At 40.4% G+C, this 21,737-nt stretch overlaps 1 protein-coding gene across 2 annotated transcripts in view; it reads left to right on the top strand.

The window, feature by feature from the left end:
• RNF130 (ring finger protein 130) overlaps positions 1 to 21,737 on the top strand; it is an 80,189-nt gene that overhangs the window by 49,166 nt on the left and 9,286 nt on the right. For both annotated transcript variants that reach the window (XM_067566508.1, XM_067566507.1), the window contains 2 exons: positions 11,858 to 11,929; positions 13,926 to 14,008. In XM_067566508.1, coding sequence (XP_067422609.1) covers positions 11,858 to 11,929; positions 13,926 to 14,008 — 155 coding nt within the window. The remainder of the gene's footprint in view (positions 1 to 11,857; positions 11,930 to 13,925; positions 14,009 to 21,737) is intronic.

The following is a 21,737-nucleotide window of genomic DNA, read 5'->3' on the forward strand; positions in this document are numbered from 1 at the left end:
GAAAATGTTTGTCCCTAAAATTTCGAAAATAATTTTTCTATAAAATGCATATCCTATACAGATAACAGGACAGTGTGTTATAAAAATTCTGTCAATTTTTTTGGGATGACCTTGATAATTTATTCACAGGTTCTCTATTTATTGTAATGTGGCCATCCCAAACTCATTCAGATAAAACCTTTATATTACACAATTTATCTTATTTAGTTATTTTCTTATACACACACACATGGTAACAGGAACTATGGATGGATAAATAAAATATAAAATTTGCTGAAGAGCGTGAATTATTACTTTTCAATCATCTGAATTCAGCCAAATTTTTGCTACATCTGTTTTGGTGAGTAGTCAATTAGGGCACCAAAACAACTTTCCGTAGCAGCCCTTCTATTTTACCTGCAACCTGGCTTCACCTTCTCCTGACATTGGAGTCAGGAAGAGGGAAACTATTCCCCATGGCCAGCTCGACCCACTTTCCATATCCTCCTGCGAACAGGACATACAAAACTGCTCCTTCTCTGTCTCAGGCCCGGTCTACACTGGCGACAGCGGTCGACGGAACGTCACTTGTGTCGATCTCTGAAAGCCTGCGTCTACACTGGCATGGCAGTCCTGTCGACTTGACACGCGACAACAGTCGACGTGATAAAACCACCTCCGCAAGTGGCGTAGAGCCTAATTCGATTTTATTGGTTCGATTTTGTGTCCGTGTAGACAGAGCGTAACGTAATTTGTCATTCATGGCCTTGGGGAGGTATCCCGCAATGCCCCATAGTGACTGCTCTGGACATTCGTGCTCTGCTGTTACGTGGTCACGCTATCCAGAAATGGCCCCTCCCCTCATGCTCCAGGAAAATTTCATTTTCATTTCCTGTCCGGACAGCGTGGAGGGAGCTTGTAGCTGAACTCCTCATGGCTACTGCAAGGCCCAAACACACTCCAGCATGGAGTCAATCAGAGGTCTTAGATCTCATCGGTCTTTGGGGCAAGGAGTCCGTTATGGCTCAGCTCAGAGCCAGCAAAATAAATTTGGATATTTACGGGAAGACATCCTAGGGCATATTGGAGAAGGAGCATAACAGGGATGTGCAGCAGTGCTGCATGAAGATCAAGGAGCTACGGCAGGCATATCAAAAGGCCAGGGGGAAGCTAACAGCTATTCTGGCTCCTCACCCAAAAAATGCCACTTCTATGAAGAGCTGCATGCCATTCTCGGCAGGGACCCCACCACGGTGCCGCCATGCAGCATCCTCCGCTCCATCCCACTCCAGGGACAATGATGAGGACTCTATGGACGAGGAAGAGGATGAAGAGAGCAGGGTGCAGGAGAGCGGGCTGTCCCTTCTCCCAGACAGTCAGGACCTATTCCTGACCCCAGAGCAGTCCAGCAGCACGCAGGACAGCACTAATGATCCCGGGGAAGGCACATCTGGTGAGTTTTTTTTCTTCTTAGCAGTTATGTTCTTTTTTAAGGGGGGAGAGAGGAAGGAAAGGGGATTTCAGGGGTTTAGCATACTGTCTTGGGCGACTACTCCCGGAACAGATTATTTATGTGCAGAGATATACTCTGAGAATCATCAGTTGATATCTCAAGGAAACTTTCATGTAGGTAATCTGTTATCCTTTTCAAAAGGTTTCAGGGTGGGGCAGCCTTGTTCCTTCCTCCCCGGTAGGATACTTTGCCACTCTACGCTGCAATCAAGGGAGCTGGAATCATGGCGGAACACATTATAGCGGCATAAGGGCCAGGCCTGTACCCCGCTGTGTGCAGCAAATCTTCCCTTTCCTTGTGTGTTACCCTCAGGAGACTGATATCGCTCATGGTCATCTAGGGAAGATGGCGTATATTTATTCCCCATTGTATTGTCCCACTAAAGTCACTTTAATTATTTGGCTATGGTTTCAAACGACAGTATTAACCGCCCCCCACCACGCTGTCCCCAGATCCCCTGTAGCCACCTCGTGACAAAATGGTCATCTTAATTAAACCATGGTGTCCAGGAACCCCTCTCATACAGGGCATTGGAAATTAGCTTTTGTAAGCCTCTCTAAAGCAGAATAAAGTGCCGCTAGCTTACCATCTGTGCAACGGCACAGTGAGCCAACCCTTCTGGGATGTGCAGAATGGAATGAGGGTCTGACTTAACCCTTGTGCACAGCAAGGAGAGTTTTTATACATTGTTGCATTTCTTTTATTTCCCTGCCTATGCTAACAATGGCAACGTTGTGCATTTCTTTTCGTTCTGTAGACACCTCGGCCTTGGCCCAGCCTGCTTGAACTGCTGCGGAAAGACTATATCGCAGATTTGGAAAAGGAAAAAAAAACAAGAGACGACATGTTTGGCGAGTTCATGAACGCCTCCGCAGCTGCAGAGACAGAGCTCCGAGCATGGCGGATGACCTTGTCCCAAAACATGGACATGGACAGGGAGAGTCAAAGAGCGATGCTGGAGAATGATCGCAGTACCACGCATGAGAGGCTGTGAATCATGCGCGACCAAGCAGACATGCTTCAGCTGCTTGTGGAGCTTCAGGAGGAGCGGCGGCCGGACAGAGTCCCGCTGTAGCCCCTCCATAATGCTCCTCAGCCTATGGCTTTGCTGCCCTCCCCCACCCCCAAGCGATCTCGGAGGAGAATGGCCAGGCTGTAGTATGTGGTGCACTCCACCCTGGTGGAGGCGAGCAGAAAGCAGTGGTGGCCCTGCTAACAGCTGGCCTGAGAGCAACCACGCTACGTTGGAGACTGTAAATGAACACTAGCCCCCCGCACCCACTGACTTGAATGTTCATAATAAAAGTTTGCATCGTTTCAAAATGTATTTTTTTATTAATTCATATCTTGCTTGGGAGGGATTTGGAGAGTACTGACATCCATGGTAGGGGGGATTTAAAGCAAAGGCACATAACATACAGGAACAGAAATCATTACTGAATCTTATTGCAGAACCTGGTTTTCAATGCTTCCCTAATGCAAAGCGCTACGTGGTTAGCTCTCAGTATATTGCTGGCATCTGGCTGCTCATAATTGGTGTCCAGTCATTCTGCCTCCACAGGTTCCTGGGGGAATCTTTTCCCTTTCGCTTAACACGCATTATGAAAAACACAGCATGCAGATATCACCGAGGGGATGTTCTTTTCACTCATGTCCAGCCTAGTGAGGAGACTTCGCCATCTGGCCTTTAAATGCCCAAATGCACATTCAACCACCATTCTGCAAGTGCTTAGCCTTTTGTTAAAATGCTCCTTCTCGCTGTCAAGGTGCCCGGTGTACGGCTTCATTAGCCAAGGGAGAAAGGGGTAAGCGGGATCCCCCAGGATCACTATTGGCATTTCAACACCCCCAATGTGAATTTTTTGGTCTGGGAAGAAAGTGCCCGCCTGCATATTAGAGAACAGCCCTGAGTTCCAAAATACGCACGCGTCATGCACCATTCCAGACCACCCCACATAGATATCTGTAAAATGACCCCTGTGATCCACAAGAGCCTGCAGGGCCATGAAAAAGTACCCCTTGCGGTTTATGTACTCAGTCGAGAGGTGGGAAGGTGCTAAGATAGGGATGTATGTGCCATCAATGCCCCCTTCCTCCCCCCCGCAGTTTGGGAACCCCATCATGGCAAACCCGTCCACTATGTCCTGCACGTTTCCCAAAGTCACTAGCCTTCGTAGAAGAAGTCTGTTGATGGCCTTGCACACTTGAATTACGGCAGTGTGTGCAAGTGTTAATGTACAAGGATGTGCACCCACAGTTACACATGCCTTAGCAGCAAATCAGTTGAGGTTCAATTGAAAATAAAGACCTGATATTTCCCCAAGAGCACTAGCTAATTTCATCTAATTTCAGTGCATCTCATCAAGTTAATGTGTTCTAGTACCCATATACTACATTTGACTAAAATAGAAGTTCCCAAACTTCGTTTTAAGAATTGCTGGTCATCTGCTGAGCTATTGTAGGTGGTCATTGCAGGCCTGATTAGTCACAGCACTGTCTTCTCATTTGCAGCTATTAAATAGCTTTTAAAATAGTAAAAAGGCATTGCTTTTCTAATATTCTTCTTCTATGTAAGCAATTGCTGTAGATGCCACAGATGTTATGAGATTGAAAACGGAATGGTCAGTAATCCATGAGATGCTGTAAGATATTACCCTCCTTATGGAAAAATTTTGAGACCACAGCTCTAAGAGACTAAGAGAACAGAACTCTTGTGTGGGAAGGCAGAGATGCAGTTGGATAGAATTTCTCCAAGTCACTCTGTGGTAGTTAATATAGAGAATGATGGCAGTTGGCAAATTAAAAACAGAATTTACTGCCCACGTCATTGAGATCTGTAATTATTTAAGTCCAGCATTTGACTTGACTTAATCTCTGAAAACTGCCTGAGGGCACTCAGACCAAGAAGTAAGTCTTTAAAGTCCTAATCCTCTAAGGTGTTGAGTGGCTTCAACTCTTACTGACTTCAGTGGGCCCTGTACTCAGCACCTGACAGTGATCTCTGTAGTTCCAAAAAGCTGATCCTGAAACAAACCATTATTTCTAAGAAAATGAAGCGCTTATTTACTATCCAAGTTAGTGGACTAATAACTGATTAACTTAATAATGCACTACACTTCTATAGTGCACTTGGTATAGATAATCAAAGTGAACGTCAAATACTAATGAATTAATAATCCTGTAATGTTCCTAAGAGTTAAATAAATATCCCCATTTTCTAGATTAAGAAACTGAGGCATAGAGAGGCTTAATGATTTGCAGTAACTTCTTGTGTGACTTTCGGCAAAGCCAGGAGTAGTACGCAGACCTTCTGACTCTCCCAGTCTTGTGCTTTAACTGCCCTTTCTGTCTCCTTGGGCTTCGTTATAGTGATGGGTATTCCAAAGGACTAAGGAAAATATTGCAAACCTGACTGATGTCCATGCAGAAAATGAGTCTCATGTAGACTTCAGGCTATTTAACCATGCAGAATGCCTCTGACTCTTTGTATCTACAAAACTCCATGAACAACCTTAGCCAGTCTTTGAACTTTATTGTTCTATTACTTTTTCACTAATATTTTATCTAATGGTTGTCCATCTAAATATGGCTACACCATGACAAATTCCTTAATCACTCATGACACTTGGATATTAATTGGACTCTGGAAGTGATGGCTTCCTTAAATGGGCATGGGCCTAATGGCCTAGTTTTTCTTTATTCCCCTCCTGCTTCTGTTCCCATATACTGTGCTATTGCTTTTATGTGGGAAGGATTAACACGCCTCAACTCCTGCATGAATTCTTCTTTACATTCTCTTACCCTCCACACTGAGGACAGAAGTTGCTGTCTCTCTAGCTCCTCAGTTTGTTTTGAAACTCTGAAATGTGTTTGGCTATAGTCACTGCTTAAATAAGCTTTTGCAAGAGTCATTAAGGTCCATTTGTGTTGACTTGCTCTGTGATGCCCCTTTGGATATGTTTAGTTTAAAAAAGGACTCCTTATTGCTCCTTTTGAAGCTCCAACAGCTCTGCTAAATAGTACTTGAACAGTGCCTAAAACAAATTCAAAACTTTCTAAGGCTTCAAAAGTGACTAAGGATTTTCTTCTCAGTTGTTCCCAGAAATAGTGATTGTGATGTGGTAGGACCTATAGAAACCCTGCAAGTTCTCTTAGGGGGTGTCATATTTAGCTGCCCACACTGTAACTGGTACTCAAGGTCCCTTTAGATGTTAAAAGTTTATATATGATTGTCACTCAAGGAATATCCATGGATTGCTAAATTGTTTCCATTGCATCCCATACATGGTTGTAGGCTTCTTCCCAATGCCCATGCTTTAAAACAGCAGCTCTGTGGGGAAAGTGCTCTTATGACCTTTTTTTACTTTCTTTAGATTTTTTCAAAGGTCAGAAGAAACTTGATGAAATTTTTATGTGGTTTAAAAAGCTCAGCTTATTAAAGTTTAATAAGGAAGTGGCAGCAGCTAAACTCAGTTTGAAGCCCTCAGATGTATTGTAAAGGAGAAGCCAGAGCTTTTAGTGATGCAGTAACAGCTGATTTCTGAACTGTGCTGTTTTTAAGCTATTATGTGTAGAAATACACTTGCCTGTCTACAGAAATCATTGAAAACATGCTGTATTTCTTAGATAAGAAAATAGAACTGTATGTTACAGGAGCTTCACATGGTTAACCTTGTGCACTTCCAGTAGGCCAAAATCATTAAATATCTTTTGTGCTTATTCAGTTTGTCAGTTAGTGATGTCTTTTTCCTAAAGCTAGTATCAGTCATGAGTCTAAAAGCAAAAATTCCATCTGTCCCAGGTGTACAAATATCAAGACGGACATACGGGATGTTGGTTCATCTAAATGCTTGTCTAAATTAGTAATTTTTGCATCAGTGTAAGCACATGAGTGAAAATCAAAAGCGTAGATACTCTGCACTGGTACAGTTTGCATTGGTTTCAACTGGGATACGTCCCACCAGTACAGCACATCTCTGCTATGGCTTTTCGCATTGGTGTAAACCCCCAAAGTCCACAACCCCTGAAACTTAATATGATCTCTAAGCAGCTATTAGAATTACAAGATATTTAAATGTGATGCTAAATGTTAAAGATCAAGCTGGATATGTTAATTTTGTAGGTGTTCAAATTAAATATTAACATTTGCAAAAGAAATATAAACTCTTATAACTTGCAGTGCAGGTACACATGTAACTGTCACAAGGTTTGAGGGTGAGAGGTTGTCACTGCCTGCCCTGTAACCCTGGGTGCCTGAAATGCCCCACAGCTGTAGCTCACAACCGCATGTCTAGAGGCCTACTCTGGCTTCCACACCTTGGTTACAACCAGCAAGGAGACTCCAACATGCTTCCAGTCCTGAAGTTTCCCAAAACTGTGTACAATGTCCAGACCCTCATAGACAGTTCAGAGAAAAAATAAGGTTGGTTTAAGTTCCCTTAAAGAGACAAAATGTACATCACAACTTACTAACTTAACTGGGGGTAAATACATCCTATCCGGCAAACACAGCACTGATTTGGTTTATAGTAAAAATAAAACAAATTTATTTACAGAACATAAGTTAAGTGATGCCAAGTAAAAGGAATATAGTTAGAAAGGGAACTCAAATAAAAGTGAAAACACTCATATAAATGTCTAAAACTTCATCTAGCAAGGTACAGGATTTGTTCAAGATGTTTTCTCTCACCATTCATTCTTCTTCCCAGCTCTGGCTGACTTTCCCTCAGTGAGGATCTTCTACAGAAGTACAAGGTGCTAGCTTTCTGTGTCATCTTAGGTGAAAAATCTTTGCCTCGGCAGGTTTCCTTCTTATATTTAGTTTCCAGAGATTTCAAACCCCTCTGTGGTTGAAGGACCCATTTTACACAGCTTGCAAGAGCTGGGACTTCTTGTGTGTGGCTAGAGATGGTTGCCAAAGATGGTTTCTGTCCTTGCTTATATCCTCTAAAGTTCAATTACTTTGTTTCAAGAGGCAGGATGACCTCATGCTGTTCTTCCCTTCCTGTGGCCTTTCTATGCCCCTGTATGTAAATAGCGCTTCTATTGTTTTGATTCCACCATGCTTAATTTACATAGGAGTCCGCTAAATAGCTGCCTTCTCTCCTATCTGAGGGGGAAGGTGTTTGGCTACAGATTTTAGAGCATAATATCATTTAAGTATCCATATTTCCTCATATAGTGTATACATATGTTTCACAATTATATTAATCACCAGTATATCATTAACTTTCAGAAAAGACTGCATTCTGTATACTTTTGTAATGCAGTAATATTGTACACAGTCAGTTGATTCAGTTATTACTTGAGCTTCAGCCCCACTTCTTTATAAACCAGTAAACCTTTGACATTGATTCTTCTCAGGGTCACCTCACAAAGTAAAGATTATTTAAGCTGTGAGGAACGTGACATGGAGTCTGGTGGTGAAGGAAGCTCCCTGCTCTTTCATCCACTGCTGGTGTTTGCTAAAATGCAAATCTTTCTGTTTCCTGCAATTACCCTTCCCCTTGTTAGTGTGATTACCCTGTTTACTGTTTATATGTAAATGTACCTTTGTCTCTGCCTGATGACCAGACTGATCAAAGAAGCAAACACATTCCTTTGTCTAGGGCAGACCTGTTTACCAATTCCTCTTGACAGGCTTGGTTTAAACACATTTTAGTCATAAACCCCGCATGCATCCATAATTCTTAATACCCACTGTGTACATACATGATGCAAAAATATTAATGATCAGTGAGTTATTAGTTTGCAAATGATACAAAGCATATTTTATTAATAGATTACAGTAGTCTGTAAGGTAAGAATTCAGGGGGTTTTAGGGTCACAGTGATAGCATAAAATACAGATTTACATACAAAAAGTCTAGATTCAAAGAACGTTATTTAGAATCCAAAGTCACGCACACAAAGGGGACTGAACCAAGGTTTCAAGGGCAATATTAAATCTGGCACTTCCTAACTTTTGAGTGCTTGATTTTTGCAATCTTAATGTTCTTTTAATGTAATTTTTCAATGTAATTCCCAGTTAAAATAAAAAATTCTGTCATGCAGAACTGTATGGATCTCCCCCCAACCATGGGCCATCAGTTTGGTATTGGACCTTTAGATTCACAGCACAACCACTTGAGCTAACAGAATAACTGATCACAGTCGTAGGCTTTTATCCTCTATGTTGACCAGTCACTGGAAAGGAGATGGGGGACATGCTTTGCCAGTGGGCTTCATAGCTATTTGCTGATAGCAAAGTAATGTAGAGACCCAGGACTCCTGGGTTCATTTCCAGGTTCTGAAGGGAAGTGTGCTTTAGGGGTTAGACCCTTTTGCCCTTGTGTTCCTATCTTATCTCTGTCTCCCTGTGCTTTTGTCTGCCATACCCTGCTTCCCTCCCCTTCTGGTTCTCTCCTCACCCTGGATCTTGCCCCCCCCCCCCCCCCCCCCCCCCCCCCCCCCCATTTCTAAACCCTCTGTATTCCAGTTAGGTTATTTTCTTCTCCTCCTCTTCCGTGCCTTGCTTCTAGTAAGGGGGGAGCATTGAGAGCACAGGAGAAATTCTGTCTGTTCAGTGCCAGAGCAACAGCAAGGAGGAACAACTGCAGTAAAGTCCTGCTCATACCCAGCACATGTGGTGGGTGCATGCTCAGTACAGATTTAAGAGCTACATTCTCTGAAGATTCAACTGTAAACAAGTCTCTCCTGAGCATATGCAAACGGCAATTTTTCAAAGGTTTATATATTGGCCAAATTTGGGTGGATTTTCAGGGGGAATGGCTTAAGACACATCCCTGACACCAGAGCAGCCCCTGCCAATTTTAAGTCCTTGTTGCAGAGCACAAAGATGTTAGTTTCTCAAAGAAACCTGAATGTGAGGAAAATGTGTTAGCTGAAGTTTAAAAAATAGCCTGAGGCAGACACCAACATGGAAAATTTCAGACTGAACTGTTAATTTGGGTGAAGTTATAAACTGAAAACAGTAGGTTTATAAGGGGAAGTGTCAATCAACCTTAATTATAATAGGTGGCGATATCAGTTCTGCCTGTAATCAGTATATTACAAAAGACTGAAAAGCACTTTGCAGATACACTGTTTGTATGTTTCAGTTTCAATTGGCCATAGTATTCTTTCCTTCCCATCATATAATGCTGCTATGCACCAACTGCTGTGTTCCTCCAAAGAGGTGGCTGACTTTAGAGGAGGGCTAAGATTTCTGTAATTATATGTATGTACTTTCTACATAGAAAGATATGTGATGGTAACTTTATTACATTAATACACCCCAAGAACAACCACTTAAGTTGTCATTAAAGAAGGTGCTTCAGTGCGTACAGTTGCTCACAATCATGAATACTGAATGAAGATGTTGTAACCTTTTTACATTCCGAGGAAAAATTAGCAAGCACTTACCCAATTGAGTGGCCATGGAAGAACTTAAGAACGCTGATTTGCTCTATAGAAACTATCATTCTGCAGCAAGGTTGTAGTGGAGATATTGTAATTTATTATAATTGAAGATCATATGCAAAGAGTAAACTTGTTTAATTCCAGTCTTTCTGGTGAAGTTGTATTTACCAGAATCTGATGACTAAATCTACAATGCCCAATTTCACTCGAGACATAGATACAAACCTGCATTTTTATATTTGCAAAAAAACTGGCAGGTAAGTACAACACACTTTATATATACCAAGCATTAGGAGGCCAGAGAACAATAGTTTCCCTCAAAATCTTCTGGTACAGATGAGGTTTTTTGGGTGGTGTAGGACCGACAACCCTATGCCATCCGACATCACACCCTCCCAGCATAGGGCAGGAGAGGATATGGCTGTTGTGCCATACAGCTATTTTTGAGCTACTGGAACGGTCATTAGGCGATGTGGAAATATCTATGGCAATGTCTTCCCCAAACTTCTGCCGGCATAGCTTTGTAAGTCAGTCAGTGAGAAGACCAGCGCAGGCAAGGCACAGTTCAGTATTTGGATCCCTATGTCTTTTATGTACAGATTCATCCTTCCATAGCAAGATTCTAAACAACAATAAAATGAAAGATCCATTGCTTTTGCAAAAACTACAAAAATGTATTGTGCACTTCCAGTAAAATGCTAGCATTACTAATGATTTTGGTACATAAACAAATTTCTGGTAGCATGCTGGGGTCTTAGGTAAGTTGCTTAAATAAAAGCAGCCATGTTAATTTCAGTGCTGTATTAAACAAAGGAAAAGTGTGCGATTATTAAAAATAAAAAAAAATAAAAAAAGAACAAGTTGTAAGGGAAATATTTTATTTTCAAGCTTATAAAAGGTTGGAGACAGACGAAAGTATCTAGTTGGTCATTTGAAAGACATATGGTGACTTCTGACACTTGCAATTTGCACCAACTCAGGAGAGTAAAGGAATTAACAAGATTTACTCATGGTAAATATAGAATGTTCACAGTAATTGTATGTGTGACTATAGAAGTTTTTAAATGAAAAAATAAACTAACTTTCTTTCTCCCAATCAGTGTAAACCTTATCCTGTTTCTGTGGGGCATTGTGGTTACTGAAACAAGGAAACATGAGCTTTGTTCAGCTCAAAGTGACCTGTCCCTGAAATCCTGTGAACCAACTGGCAAATTGCCATTCTTAATTGGCTTGGAACAGAGCATTGCAGTTGGAATCAGCACTTTAAGCAAAGAAATGGCTGTTTCCAACACTGATGCCCATTAAAAACTACTTGACCCTTTGCAACCAAATAGCTTTGTCTTAGAATCAGTATTCCTGTGAGCCTTATTCAAGTCTAGTCTGTATTGACTGAATTTTGATTTTATGGCCATTAAATTATTTTCTGGCACGTGGAGGTACTGGTTGGTTTTATATTGAGATAAATATTAGGCTAGGCTGTAAATTGTCTGCCTTTGGGGGTAATTTCAGTTTTATTCCCTACTCAAGCAACCCCCAAATAGAAAACGTATGGAGAGAAAAAGGGATATTTTATAGCTCATGAATAAAAAGTCATTAGAGCAGAGTACAGTGGGAATTAGCGGAAGGGCATGAACCTCTATTTATATCCCAGTGTATGTGTTTTAATGGCTTTGGGAGCTGTTTTTTTGGGGGGGTTTTAAGCCACATCTACAACAGCCTATGGGTCTTCTGCCATAGTAGATGACTACCTTGACTGCATGTACATAGTCTGCAGCCGGATTTTCTCTCTGGTCATTTGTGCAGGTCATCTGATTGTCATTGCTGTACCCTCTCTACTTTGAATATTAACCAATTATAGCAGAGTATTGCAGCATGAGTATTTAGCCAAACACAGTCATTTTAAAAGAGAGAAATTGTTGGACTCTCAGCATTAATCCCTGTGTTCTTTTCTCTGTAACTTTAATAGCGTTGTCTTGGAGATGCTGCGAAGAAAGCCATTGGCAAATTGACAACCAGGACAGTAAAGAAGGGTGATAAGGTATAGTAATAAGACTTCAGCACAGTATACTTGAGTCTCATGGTTTACTTTGGTAGTAAAAACAATTCACTTCTCTGATCTGTTTTTCTTTTTTCTCTTATCTTTGATACTGGGTTATCTGCTGGGGAGTTCATCTTTCGCAACAGTATTTCAGTGTGACATCTAGAACTTTTCTGTATAATCCAGGGTCTTTGCTCCCCCGAAGGAGAATTTCTCTTGCTTAGGGACTAGTTGAGCTCCATCTGGTAACTGTGACTCTGAGTGCTGTTCTATGCTAACGCTGTGTGTTTCTGCAGGCAGGAGTGCAGAAGGCTTTGTGCAAGAACCCCCTGGGTATTGAGCTATTATGATAACGTTTCATTTACTGTGCTTCTAATAACTCTGTATAAATTGTCAGTACTAGAGAAAAGCAAGGTTAGTGTTAGTTATGTGGAACACTGTAAATGTAGAATGTTGCACATATATGTTGTGAAAAATAAAAATAGGTTATAGAGAAGTTTTTGTGAGAATTCACTTTTATAAACTAGTCTGTTGGGTTAAGTGAGAGTTATTTCACTTGAGTAGAAATACTTGTGTCAGAAGTCTTATGCTGTGGGGAATTATATTTGGATATCATAAAATAATTGATGATTAACTATGAATAAGTACTCATCAGTTTTTCTTATCAGAGCTGTAAACTTTATTTATAGCCTTCCTCACTTTTCCCTTTCCTTTTACAAAATGGACATCCGACTATAATTAAAGGGTGTTCTGATTATGATTTTATTTTTAAAAAGAAAAATGTTTCCCTTTGGTCCTTCTAGACTGACTCCTTTTCATCATCTTTCCTATCAACACAATAGAAATAGGAGAAGCCACCTGAATTTGCTTTTCTGAAGAGAAATATGAGAAAAATGCTTTTCCCAAGCCTTTGCTTTTTTTTGTTTATAGGCACTTTGGTTACAAGAATCTTCTCCAATAGATCTTTGCCAGTGTGTATATATTTAGAACTTATTAATACTACAAGGAAAGATGCTGCCTTCCTGACAGCATAGATGCAAGATTGTTAAGTAATATGGAGGTTGCAGAACAGGCAGCAGGGGACGTGTATGTAGTTGAAAGAAATACAGGAATAAATCTGCCATTCATCAGTGCAGCCCATCAGGGTTCTCTGCATGAAATATCGACTGCCTGTTTCCGACAGTGGAGTTGTTAATTTTGTCTTGCTGTGGTTTTTGATGTCCTTGTGTCAGTACTTTGCTAGTGCTGAAAAGAATTGTATGATTTTGGAAGAAAGCACAGCCAGTGTGTCTGTGTAGCCCAGAGGTTTTATTGCATACCATTAATGCCCTGGCTTTATCTACATGAAATCTGCCTTTCTCCAATGGGAAACTTAAAATATATGAAGTTATTTTTATCCCTATGGAAACAGTAATCAGACTGTAACCTTTATAACAAAGTATAGGCAGTAAGTGATCCTGAGCTGTATGTCTGCATAGGAATGACATCAGTAATTCTTGGGTCTGAGGCGTAGAAAACAACACAGGACTTTCTGAAGTATGAAATAAAACAGTTTTTTAGCTCTGATTATAGAAGGGGATGAAAGAATTCTGCTTTAGTATTCTATAAAACATACTTTATAAAGTAAAGATGTAGACTAGATCATAATTGGAATAAACTCCTGTGGAAATATCTTTTGAGACAATATGAAAAGTACTATTTGTACAAATGAATTATAGCTGTTTTATTCTAGTTTAAATTTAAGATATACACCGGTACTGGTTTTAAATGAGATGGTGACTTTGATATACATGTAAAGTGTGTGTTGTATCTTCTTTGTGAGGCATGTTTGGATTTATTTAATAACCTTTTCACCCTTTTCTTCCTCTTCCTGCTCATAACCACTTTGCATATTTGATCCTTACTGCCACATAAAATTCCTGATTCCTAATCATGTCTACTTTACCTTTAATGTAGTCATAACTCTTGACTTCAGTTTTCATGCTATTCATTTTAGGAAACAGACCCAGACTTTGATCATTGCGCTGTCTGTATCGAGTGTTACAAGCAGAACGATGTTGTCCGCATTCTGCCATGCAAGTAAGCTAGCAATTTCTCTTCCCTTGTAAATGGATTTATTCCTAAAAAATATTTATGCTGATTCTGTTTACATTCCTTTGTTTAATTTTATCCAGCATGTGCTCTTTTCTGTTATATACCAACATAGGTGTGCATAATATTTTACCCACACATAGTTTAGATGGGTCCCTTGTCCTAGGAGCATGCAATCAAAATAAGGTGAATACAATACAATGAGGTGAGAAGGTGGGAGCTGGCAGAGTTAGCTACAATGGAAATTAGGCAAAAAGAAGAGGGTCTGGAGGAATGGCAGGTGATTGGCATATGGGAAGTAGGAAGTGATTTTTAAGGGAAGTGAAGACCTTGGAAAAAGGCACAAAATTGAGAGAGAATGAATGAGACAAAGGGAGCTTTAAGGATTGAAGATTGGGCAGATCTGGTACTTTGGTTAATTATAGCAAACTAAGATACAGATGCAAAATTCCATACTGCAACCTGGTATCCTGCTATACTAAACCAAGGTTTCTTGACTTGTGGGTCCTGTGATATGGTGAAGGCAGAAGGCAGTAGAAGAGTGCTGGATGGGAGATATGTGAGCCCCAGAATGCTCCGGGCTTTGTTCCCTGCTGACTCACTCAGAACCACTGGGGGCAATTAGGAGCAGCTGAGGCTGATTAGTGATCAGCCAGGTGCTCCATAAAAGGGCTCCGCCCCAAACACACAGTGCACGAGCTGGAGGAAGTAGGAGTGCTGTGCTGTGCTGTGGTGAGGTGAGAGGAGTGCTGAGCGGTGGTGATAGGAGTACGGAGCTGTGCCGAGGAACGAGCTGGTGAGCAGAGCGCTGTGGTGGAGCAGTGAGGAGGAAGGTACCAGCTCCAGAAGCCAGAAAGACTGAAGGAGGGGGAAAATTAGCCCAGGGGAAGAGTGTGCCGTCTGGAAAGCAGTACCAGCAGCACATAGCTGCTTCTTATAGGGCCCCTGGGCTGGGACCCGGAGGAGCGGGTGGGCCCGGGTCCCTACCCCCTCCCTGTGGGAAGACGGGGTGACGGGCAACTTCCTGGCCCACTACAAGCAGGAAGGTGCGAGACCCACTGAGAAAAGCCGGCCATCAGCCACAGTCCTAATTCAAAATTGTGTTGCCGGAATGTGTCTAAGGGTCATGTGGGAGACCTGGGCAGTAGGGCAGAATGGGTTCTGCACCTGGGAGTGAGGAGGCCTGGCAGGGGTTGCAGAGCCTACCCTGCACTTTGCAGCTCCAGTCCCAGGGGCCTGGCTGGACTTGGCTTTGCTTTCTGCTTCAGGTGTTGCAACATGGCGCATAGGGTCACAGCACTGCTTAGATTTGGCCCAGCTGGCATGCCATCATGATGATGGGGAGCCAGCCAGGCCAAAGTTGAGTGGCTCTGTGACAGGGCGCACTGGGTTGCAACACCACTCCCACAAATTTGACCCAGCTGGCCCCCACCAAACCTGAGCAGCGCTGCAATCCCAGAGATCGCAACTTCCAGAGCAGACAACCCTGTGAGACAGGAGCTGCAGGACCTGCCACTATGGTATGCATGGTGTATATATTTAATATTTATTATGTAAATATGTATATTAGATGGATAAGAAATATTTAGTAAACCAGGTGTTTCTTTCACTAACGGTATTTACTGGGTTGTGATAAGCCATCAGTGTTTACAAATGGGTCCTGAGCCTAGAAAGGTGAGAACCAGTGGTTTCAGCAATTCCAGCTTGCTCAAGCATTTCCCATTTACTAAAAATGCTGTCAGTCCCTATTCCCACCTTAGTGCTGACATCAAAGGCTATATAAGAAAATGGTTTTCTTCAATAAAATGTCTTGTCGGCTATCCTGCACTTAAAGTGCAGCAACCAAACTCTATCCATGTGCTCCCTCCCCCAGTCTTCTCTTTTCCCCGCCATTTCAAAGTTCTTGATTTAGTTCTATGTGACATTGTCTCTTTCTAGCACATTTCTAATTTAACTGCTTTTTTGCATAGTGAATATTTTTGGAAGAATTATTTAATAATTTGTGGTACGTTTGACTGTTACCAAGAATATATTTCCCTTTCGTTTTGTAACACATTTTTCTTCTCCTCCTTCCTCTCTTTACCCCTCCAAAAGAGAAACATGTACATTACTGTGCATACATGCAGCCAAGATCGAGCAACTTGGCCTGTGTTTGGTATATAAATAGCTATATGCATGATACACTAAGAAACAACTAAGTCACGGTGTCGGAATCAGGCATCAGTCCCATGTCCCTGAAGGGCATATTGCAGCTCATTATCAGTCTTCTAAATCCTCCTGCAAGCTGCCCTAGATAGCTGGAATTTCTTCTAATGCATAATGAATTTTTGCTATTATAAGATATTAAAGGGACAATCTTACATTATAATTTGTATATATTAAATAAAAATGTCTTTACCATGCATGTTCCTGTTAACACCTTAGTTTACTGAAGCAGGAAGATTTTATAAATCAGTTCACTTCCCCTGTATTCTTCATTTACTTGTTTTGGGTTTTTTTGTTTTGTGTTTTTGTTTATGGGAGGTTTTTATTTGTTTGTTTTGGACAATGACAATCAATTAAATGTCTCAGTGCTGGGATAACAAACACTGCAGAGACGTGTTTGTTTAGAAACTATTTCCATTGAAATGTGGTGGTTTAAAAAAGACCACATGGGAGCATTTTTCTTGCTCTTAAATGTTGTAAAGGTTTGTTTTTACAAAGTCTAAATTTTTTAGCCAAATTTGAATTATACTTTTAAAAATCCACTCTTTTTCCTTTATTCTTAGATATTCTGTTCTCAAGACCCCTACAAATATTATTAATGACAGGTGCCAGATAGAAATTTCAGAGATTCTTTGATTCTCCAAAATTCCAGGGTGTAGTTCAAGAGCATTCAGTTGCATAATAACAACATTAATTGTGGGTCCAGGTTAGAGAAGATTTTCCAGAAAACTCCAGACTTTCCCACGTCTTTCCCTCCCATCATAAAAACTTTTATTTAGCTGTTCTTTGAGTGATTCATGTGCGTCTTCGCGTCAACGCCATCATACTAGAAAGTTAACGTTCTAACCATTTTTTGTGTGTAATTACCTTAGAGTGATCTAAGGTCATCAAATGTTTTGAGTAAACCTATTTTTTTGGCTTTCTTTTATATCAGTTTGCAATAATTAGACTGTGACTTAATACTCAGAGCCAAATGGTGTCAGATGATCAGTCCGTGAATGTGTTCTCTTATTTCACTGTAGAAGCAGGGATTTTATTTGAGGTATGCATTTCTGAGACTTGTTTGTAGCTTGTCTTGGAAACCAACAGACTCTAGCACGTGGAATGAAAGGGCATCTGAAGGGAACAAAGAGTACACCTAATTCTGAGAAGCAACTGGATTTCATTTATTGGGTTCCAAAATATATGGTCTGAAATTTAAGTTTTAAGATGGTAAAATGAATATCAACCTATTTAGGCCTAATGCCTGACCTCTTGGTGAGAAATTTTCTGTGGATTTCCTAAATCTGTTTTGGTCCCAGAGAGAAATAAAAGATTATCCACACTACTATTCACCTTGCATCTTGTTGCAGAGGGGATACAGTGAATGAAGTAGATGATGACAGTTGTTTGATACTGTGCAGGTTCAGTTCCCAGAACTACTGACATTAAAGCTTAGAACCCTAAAGAAAAGTAAACTTGGCTTAGTTGGAGGTACCAGAGCAAAGTAAAGTAGATTGTTTTCCCTCCACTTTGGTCTCTGCATCTCAAAGTCCTTCCCATCCCCAAACAATAAAACAGATATAGGGTATTGTGCTCCTCAGATGCCTGCTAGAGCTGCTGCTGGCTCCATGCCAATTCCTTCCAGTCTGATCTCTTATAATGCATGTTTTCCTACTTCTGGATCCCAGCCTAACTGTGTGTGTCAAGGATGATAGTAGTAGGCAGAAGAAAGTCCAGATAAGCTGAACCCTCTTTCACCAGTTTGGACTGCCTCTTTTGGGAGTCCCAACCTAGTACTGCATCCCTGCCAAAAACCTACCCTCCTTCTCAGCAGAATACTGCGCGCGCACACACGCATTGAGTGAAACTCTCTCGAAACCACTTCTAACGTGTTAAAACAGCATAAAATCCTACTGCACAGACAGAAGTAAGTCAGTGGTTATGATGTTGGCTTCTGAAGCATTAATAAAAAGATAACTCAGATGTTTACCAGATGACAGAATTAAAAATTAGCATGGAAAAATGTGTTCCCAAGCTTCTAAAACAACATTCAACAATGGAGAGTAAATTATAATGTATTAGAGACAGTTGGTAGTGACTAATTAAAATCATATCTACTTCAAAAAATATGAATTAGTTTACCACACCTACCCATTGGTTCCCCTACAAATTTTTGTTGTTGTGCAACCCAACTTCTATTTTTAAAGATTTTTCTCCCGTGGAGCTATATGAAAACCTTAAAACCACACAAATGATCCTATGAAACTGCTGTAAATACACAAAGCAAGCTGAAAAATGTTTCTCTTTTTCAGCTGCAGTAATATATATGTAACAATAGATTAAAGAATTAGATTGAATGTTTCTAATTTTTTGCCTGGAAATATTTTATGTATAAATAGAATATAAAATTGCCTGCTGATCAGCCAAACACAGATAGGATTATCTGCAGATAAGTGGTTATCTTTGGAGGTCAGACTTCATCACCATAATGATCCCTTCTGGCCTTATCTTTAAATCTTGCTTGTGCGTGTCTCAGATCACTTAAGCATCTTGACTGGCTGATACTTAATTTTTTCCTGGTGGAACATTGTTATAGTAAAAGATTGATCTCATATTAATAAACCACGTGTAGCAATAAAAGAAATTAACTGAGCTCCACAGAAAGAAAGCATTACAATATAACTATGCTGTCAGACATACATTTCTTTATTAAGGTGCACTTTTGCTTGCATGTCCCCCTCATACCACTAATGAGATCACACATACATTACATAGTATGCTCACAAGTATGCCTTAAATTACAAAAGCAGTGAACAGCATTCTGTAAACAATTGGCTTTTTTAGGCTTATTTGATATGAACAGGTAAGGAGCTGGGTGTACTAATAAATACCTTTACTGGATCTTAATTTCTCCCTTTCATCTCTCTCTCCTCCCTGCCAGTCCACCTTCTCATTTTAATAATCTATTTGTAGTCAGTAATGAAGCAATAAAAACAATACAGTCAATAAGCCAGACGGGAAGAAATGCCTTGCAGGAGAATGATTAGAAAAATGGATACAGCTGTATTTTGACCAAGAGGCACCAAATGAAAGGGTTGGACTCTGTCTTTTAAGGAAGCTGTAATCATTGGACAGTGGGCTTCAGTGACATGTGACGCCCATGCACTTTTCTTCTTATAGCGCATTGTAAAAGTCATATTTTCTTTTGCTAGCTGCTAGAATTGTGCTCTCCTGTTTAAAGTCTTGGTCTGAAACGCTTGTGTGTTAGTACATAGAAATCTGATGTGGCCCGATGTACAATAAGCAAAGCCCTGTCTGTTCCATAGCAAGTTGGACCTAAACTCTTTGGCAAGACTCCAGGTTTCTGGTGCACATTGGTTCTGAGTTTGATGGCAAATTGGAAATTTTGTAGCAGATTCAAGTACATTCAGTAAAACTCTCCTTTTTAATTAAATATGAAAATGACTAATATACACAGCACAGTATTCCTTGTGTATATTGTTGTTTTTTACACAGCCACCTCTGTGCTCCAGAAGCTGAAATGTGTTCAATACCCAAAGCCTATAAACATGGCTGCTGGATCTTTGTGCTTAGAGGAAATAGGACAGCCTCCAGCTCTACCCAGCATCCTTCAACATTGAGTGATGTGGTCATTTTTAGACTTTTGAGCCTTGGGAGCATTTATTTAGAATGTTTCTATTGCATTTATCATATTAGATCAGTTTTAAAAACAGTAATGTAAACAAATGTGTCAAAGACACTAACAAAAGACGAACCTCTTAAATAACTTTTCCACTGAGACTCCACTTCACTTTTCCATCACAGCACTGGAGCTAGGAAGTAGGAGGAAGACCAGAGTGGGGACAGGGTGATGAGGTAGTGAGTAGTCAGGGGTGCAATGAGTGGTGTGAAGAGAAAAGGAGAGGCTAAGGAGATGGTTTTGGAAAAGAGGAGAGAGGAGTTTGGGGAAATTAGTAAGATTGGAAAGGAAAAGGAAGACAGGAATAGAAAATGTCAGGAATAGGGGAAGGAGGGAGACACCAGAGGCAGGGAAAGAAAAAAGTGGACAAAGGGAGAGAAGGAACTGATACTGAGAAACAGAAGAGTGAAAAGAAAGGAAGGAAAGGGAAAGCAACACAGTAAATTTTAAAAATATATTATTGTAAGGTTGAATGTCAAATTGATACAGTAAAATACATACATGTTTTGGGCCAGATTCTTAATTTTCCTTTGTGCTAGGTGAAAGAATGGAGAGAGAGACAAAGATGACTAAAAGCCTTCTCTGTGCCTGCCTTATTCTCGGCTACTGTAAATTGAGATGGCTTGTACCAACCATCTATGGACCTTTGGAATGCTCCTTATTGGACTAATCCACAAGTATTTTAGGGGAAGAAAATGTCCCTGATGTGGGATACAAGGACTTTCTCTTTCAAGCTCATCTTTACAAATAAACTCATACTTGTGCATTATTGTCTTCTCAGTTTGTAGCTGCTGATCAGCCCCTGGAAACAAACAATAACCTAGACAGAACATGAGTCTCCATATCAGGGCCAGCAAGATATTTAGGGAAGGGAGAAATAACAAGCAAATATATATTGATTAAAATAAAAACGTTTGGGGGGATTGTAAATTTTGGAAAACATTGATAAGGATCCCCAGAGTACAAGAGGTTTAAGAACCAATAGCAAAGAATGAAAATATCAGAAAAGCAGTTAGGTTTTAAATGCATCAAAACACCTTATCAGACCATTAATATCTCTTTAAAATAAGTTCATAATATTCACGAGGTACACATTGGAATCCATATCATTCAGTGCCCGATTTGTTCTGAGTGGTTTTATAGCACTGAGCACACTGATCAGCTGATAACAGCATATGAAAGCTGTTTTCATACTTATGTGGAGTCTTGATGTCTGCTGTTTCACAAAATATTAGATTGTTGTAAATGCGTGTCCCACTCTAAAATACAGATTGTGGAGTATTAAAAAGAAATATATGAGACTAAAAGTAATAAATTGCGTAATCCAACACAGTAATGTAATTATATGTACCACGGGATTGCAAGATCACTTCTACCTCAAACAACAACTGAATAATCTTTTCTATGTTTTCATGAGTGAAAAAAATAAAAAGTTAATAACTATTCACAGCAGAAATAAGGAAATGGGGGAGTGTTTTTGTACAAATTGCTCAGGAAGGATGAGCAGAATTACCTCTCTCCACATTTATGTGGCTTGCAATCCAGTAGTGCATAAAACTTACTGTGTTGTGTTAGGGTGGCCATTTATTGCTTTTTGTCACTTAAATTTCTTTTTAAAACTCTACTTTGGCTTTTAGAATGAGACACACATTCACAATAATCTAATATTTTGGGAAATTGCAGAGATCAGATGTATTCCCATTGCCAATAAAGCTTTTTTTTTCTAATTACCACTCATGCAAACTCAACCTTGGATATTAATGTCAAGCTGAAATCTTTGCTTGTGCATCATCACTAGTAGTAAAGATTCTGCAGATCAGATTAGGTTCT

This window comes from Emydura macquarii, unplaced genomic scaffold, assembly GCF_026122565.2.
Source record: "Emydura macquarii macquarii isolate MOO-44397 ecotype Brisbane River unplaced genomic scaffold, CSIRO-AGI_Emac_v2 contig_2768, whole genome shotgun sequence".
Taxonomy (NCBI): Eukaryota; Metazoa; Chordata; order Testudines; family Chelidae; genus Emydura; species Emydura macquarii.